Source organism: Macrosteles quadrilineatus, unplaced genomic scaffold, assembly GCF_028750875.1.
Source record: "Macrosteles quadrilineatus isolate MER2022 unplaced genomic scaffold, UCM_ALF_1.0 Scaffold_1__1_contigs__length_201487025, whole genome shotgun sequence".
In the NCBI taxonomy this organism is placed as follows: Eukaryota; Metazoa; Arthropoda; class Insecta; order Hemiptera; family Cicadellidae; genus Macrosteles; species Macrosteles quadrilineatus.
The window spans coordinates 36,498,880-36,503,852 of record NW_026542594.1 but is presented as its reverse complement, the minus strand read 5'-3'; the positions used below and the strand labels follow the sequence as shown (position 1 = coordinate 36,503,852).

The following is a 4,973-nucleotide window of genomic DNA, read 5'->3' as shown; positions in this document are numbered from 1 at the left end:
CCATCGTACGATTCGTATGAAACCTGCAGAGGTTACTAATGCGGACGTACCTAGATTGCTTGAGAGGTTCTCCAATATTCCTCACACACCTAGAAAAATAAAATTTCAACTAGGAGACAGAGTGAGGATTGTGACAAAAAAAGATACGTTTGCCGATAAATACAGTCGCAATTGGACTAGAGAGATATTTACCATATCCAAAGTGCAAGACACCTTTCCAATAACCTATAGAATCAAAGATAAAAGTGGTGAAGAAATAATTGGATCTTTTTATGAGAAAGAGCTACAAAAAACCTTGTGCACACCAGGACAATAAATAACAACAGTGTAAAACACGAAAAAAATATATTTTACAGGAATAGTTTTTTTACATTTTTTTATGTACATTCAGTAGGAATTCTTCTATGTCCCCAGGGTAGCGTCTTTATTCCATCTCGAAGAACACACCGTTTGTCGTCCTTTGGCGAAAGTGATTTCTTGAATTGTGTCATACTATAAACATCGTGCAGGTGGCTTCGGATGCTGTTGATTTGTCTGTACACATCTTCGAGAGTCTTCAAACATCTGCGATAGTCATCTATTGTGATTTCATTTTCCACCACTGATTTCTTGATTCCTTTAGCCTTTTTAGATGTTTTTATACAATTCAAACCTTCCTCTACGTCAGTGGCATACATTTTTGACTTCAGACCAACGTATTCAACCATGATCAGACCTTCCAGCTCATCTTTCATTTTTCCGAGAACCTTTTTGTTTACTCGAGGCATACCAAAAGGGTTGGCACTTTGATATGCACTCGTGTCGAACTCGTCAATCATTTCTTTCATGTCCATGTACCAGTCTTCTGTATATATGATGTAAATCAGTGAGTCGGTATCAGTATAGGCGAGTATGACCCGATCACCATATCTGCTCTTCATCACTTGATAGTGGAAACGGTATATAAGGGTTTTCGACACATCTAGAATAGCCGCCCCCACGTAAATCGGTTTGTTGAAAAGAAGTGATGTTTTGGTCATGTGCACAGCTGCAAGATGGTCCGTAAATATTTTCCTACTCTTGAATGTAGGTTTGGCAATGAATTTATCCGCCTGTCGTTCGTCGGTTACCAGACGAACGTCCACTCTATTCCGAAGGTTTTCCATAGTTTTCCCAAATACCGCGTTATTCATAAGCTTGTAGAAGTCAATTTCGAATTTATTTTTTGCCTTGGTCCTCATGTTAGTGTTTAAATCGATGTATGGTTTCATCCACGGTTTTTGAGAAAACTCAAGAACCCGATGTATATTTTTTAGTTTCATTCCGAGGTTGAGATACTGTTTTAAATTTCTGTAGTGTACAACGTATCTAGATCGGTCGTACAAAGTGGTGACCAGTTTGGATATTTTTGACCCAGGTGGAATCATGTGGTGAGGTGCGAGTGGAAAGTCTGCATGGTGGTCATGAATTTCTTCGGGATACTCGAGGTCAACTTCGAGAATGTAGCCGGTGGCCGCGTCATCACTGATGTCTAAAACATTTATTTCAGTATCTTTTCGCCATCCAAAGTCACCGAATGGCATTGCCTGCGACATAGCCCAAGCATATAGGTTATTCGCATCTAAGTACACCAGGTAGCTAGGTTCTTTGTTCTCATCGAAGCCTTGACTCATATACTTGTTGTTGGCTCGAGCTTGTCTCAAGCAACACTGCGAAACACCTCCACGAATTCCTTTTTCAACCATTAGAATCATATCGAGGTCGGTTAGTAACTGGAGCTCTACATCAGTGAGTTTCAGCATCGCCGACCAGGCTAATCCGGGAGCTGTGAAGTACCACGCTGGGTCGAGACTATATGTTTGAAGGCAAACGTGCCTGAAGTTGTCCATAACGTCTGCCAACTGGAGGACGTCAATCTTGTTGTAAAACAATGTGTACTCTCTCATATCTTTGATGTTGAACTCATTCCAAACCTTTTGAGCATGCTCATAATCTGATTCTGATACATCACACTTATTTAATTTGTTTTTGAAATCATGAAGTTCCGGCAGAGTTGTCATATCATATTTTGTTATGTTATCCATAAAGTCATAGGGATAAACCCCTTTTCTTGTTACCAACTCTATCTGTGATGATTTGACAAATCTCTTTGTATGCTCCGACTGATCTGTAGTTAAATTGTTAATCAATTGGTCTAAACTTGCACTTAAAAACTTAAAAGAGTCCAAAAATCTCAGTTCCAACCCTCCCCTAACTTGAACGGTGAATGATATGTATCGCTCATCGTTTTGGGGAATCACTTTGAGTTTCTCACCTTGTCGTCCTATTTCTTTGATGAACTGATGTATGTCGTAGCCAGAAAGGTTGTGCAAGAAAACAGGAATAAATTTGGGTTTAGTAAACAATAAGTTACATTTGGAATGGGCAGGGCCTCGATACAAACCGGTGAGGTGGTCGTGATCCCTCACTTTGTCGGTTTCATTGAGAGGTTCCTGACAGATGTGACAGGTTACCGCTTCTTTATGTCTACGTATCTCTTCTTCCTCCAATGGTGTCATTGGAATGATCTTTTCGTAGATTTGTTTTATCTCTACGGCCTCCTTTTTCAACGCCTCGACAAACTTTCGTCCAGCATCTTCCCCGAAATATGTCGTTGGAGGCTTTTCACTGCCAGAGATATAGTAACAGAAACTTATAGCTTCGTGTTTCTGATAGCTGTATGTGTACGATCTCTTAGCACCGTTTTCATCAACTCCCGATGGTTCACAAGTAGAAATCGGGAGGAGCATGCTCTCCAGATCGGCATAAATGACATAAGGAACTTTCATTGATTTATTGTGTTCTGTAAATCTTATTTTGTCATTTTTTCCAGCGGTAGGGAGCTTTATTTTTAGAGCATCATGTCTAGAGCAGTCCTCCATATGTGTCTTCAAATTGTCTTCGTTATGAAAGTGCTGAAGACAACGTCTGCATATATAGCATTTTCCTTTATGTTTTGTAGCTTGACTGCGAACTAAACGAGATAGGTTTTTGATTAGACAGTAGTGTGAGTTCGTTCCATCTTTAACCAACAACAGGTCTACATGCACGGGCTTTTCTTCATCTGTTACACACAAGGGAAAAACATTACTATTTTCTTCAAGACCGTATACATTGATCGATAATCCTGCACGCTTTTCAAATTTTTTTACATCAGTCAGTTTGACTGGAAAATCTATCCCATCAAATAACTTGAGAAATCCATCTACGTAAGCAGTGTAGCTGTCGATCCGCTCCGGGTGTACGTTTGAAGGGTGGAGTGCTGCTAGACAACACCACATGAAACAACGCTGATCATTGTTTTTTTATGTTTACAACAGCACGTTTCAAGCGAATTTTTTCTGGCAGGGCTATGTAACTAGACCCTTTCAAAGGCTTAAGTCGGTTGATATGTAAAAAAAGACATTCAATCGTTTTCATGTTCCAATTGGAGCCTTTGTGATTAAAACTTTCCATCTCAGTCAATAGTTTTTGTTTTGCCTCATTTAACAAATCTGATAGATTAGAATCTTCGTAAATGATGATGTTTTTCGTTTTGAATTCAAAATCAGATTCGACTTTTTCCGTAATCCCTTTAGCGAACTTTGCCTTAAGGATAAGTTGGATTTTCAATGAAGTTCCCTCATCACGAACCTTTTCAATTATAAGTTTTTTGGAATCTTCGATAAAAGTTTCAACACTTTTGTAACCATTTACTTTGACATTATTGATCTCAAACGTCTTCATTCGACCTCTGAACGCCGTTTTAGATTGGATGATTCCAAGATTAGGTGGTGGCGGAGGCTTACGTGGGACTTGCACTATGATGGATGGCTGAACTATGATGGATGGTTGAACTATGACGGATGGTTGGTTTAGTTGCTGTTTTTGTATCCACGCCGCTTGATGAGCTCTACTCCCAGTATGACGGGCCCAGTTTTTCCTAGTAATACTGAGGTGACATACATCACAGAATTTTAATGTTTTTGTATCGACTCTCCTGACAGGTAGAACCTGCACGACATCCGAAACATCTTCTTCCTGCTCTTGAATGTCCATCATCTCACTAGCACCTTGTAGTTGTTCCGAAATATCCAACTCACTATGTTGGGCTCGACGACGCTTCGGTGATGTAGGACGGGTCTCGTTATCGCTGTCGTTGTCAGTAGGAAACGACCGCTTGGTAGCACTTTGAACAACCGGTGACACATGATGTTCTCCGTCAGAGACCGAGGCAACATCCAAACGGTGTTCTTCCCTAGCACCTTGTTGTTCCTCAATATCGTCTTTATGACGTTGGAACCAACGACGCTTCGGTGGTGTAGGAAGGCTGTCGTCATCACTCTCGTTGTCACTAGGAAACGATCGCTTCGTAGCACTGACACTAGCCATCACCGCAAATCCTCGTCACACTTATAAATGGTTGAAAACTTACTTTTCACGCACTACACAATTTCAAAGACTCGAAAAATAGCACCTCTCACAACCACCTCTCAGAGAAGACTGACGCAAGACCGCGCGGGCTGTTGCACAATCGTCGAAACACATGACCATATATGGTAATGTTCTCGAACGTTCCAAGATGATCACGTGACCTATCACGTGGCATTTCCTTTTATGGTAATGTTTCTAGAACATTCCATGATCACATGATCCCAAGACAAGTGACGTCACTAAACACGGAACGACTCAACTCAAAAGACACGTACAAATCAACATGAAAACAATGAGTTTCAAATGGCGTGTCAGTATACATTGAGATCGAAATACTGCATATTCATACAAATCCTCTAGTGAAAACATGAGCACCGAATGATGCAATCGGCGCCATTTTTGTGCAGTTGAGAACCTATTGGTGGTCCTATATAAAATGAGATTCAAAAGCTGTTGTCGTTTTCTATCTCAGCCGTGAGATCCTATTATACGACAAGTATACCAAATGAGAACTGATTTAACGTTCTTTATATCTACACAAA

The 4,973-nt window shown here is 40.4% G+C and overlaps 1 protein-coding gene across 1 annotated transcript; it reads right to left on the bottom strand.

The window, feature by feature from the left end:
- Positions 1–377: 377 nt before the first annotated feature.
- LOC128996029 (uncharacterized) lies at positions 378–4,389 on the bottom strand. Its single transcript, XM_054421152.1, has 2 exons — positions 3,715–4,389; positions 378–2,933 (listed from the first exon to the last, which is right to left on the bottom strand). Exons 1-2 carry the CDS (start codon positions 4,387–4,389, stop codon positions 378–380), a joined length of 3,231 nt encoding a protein of 1,076 aa, XP_054277127.1.
- Between the last annotated feature and the right edge of the window lie 584 nt (positions 4,390–4,973).

Bases quoted from the DNA above. Each gene is read 5' to 3' on its own strand.
- LOC128996029 (XM_054421152.1), bottom strand. From the start codon at position 4,389: ATGGCTAGTGTCAGTGCTACGAAGCGATCGTTTCCTAGTGACAACGAG. The intron at 2,934-3,714 runs GTAAATGGTTAC...CGTTGTCTTCAG, and splicing joins TTGAGATCAATAATGTCAAA to CACTTTCATAACGAAGACAA.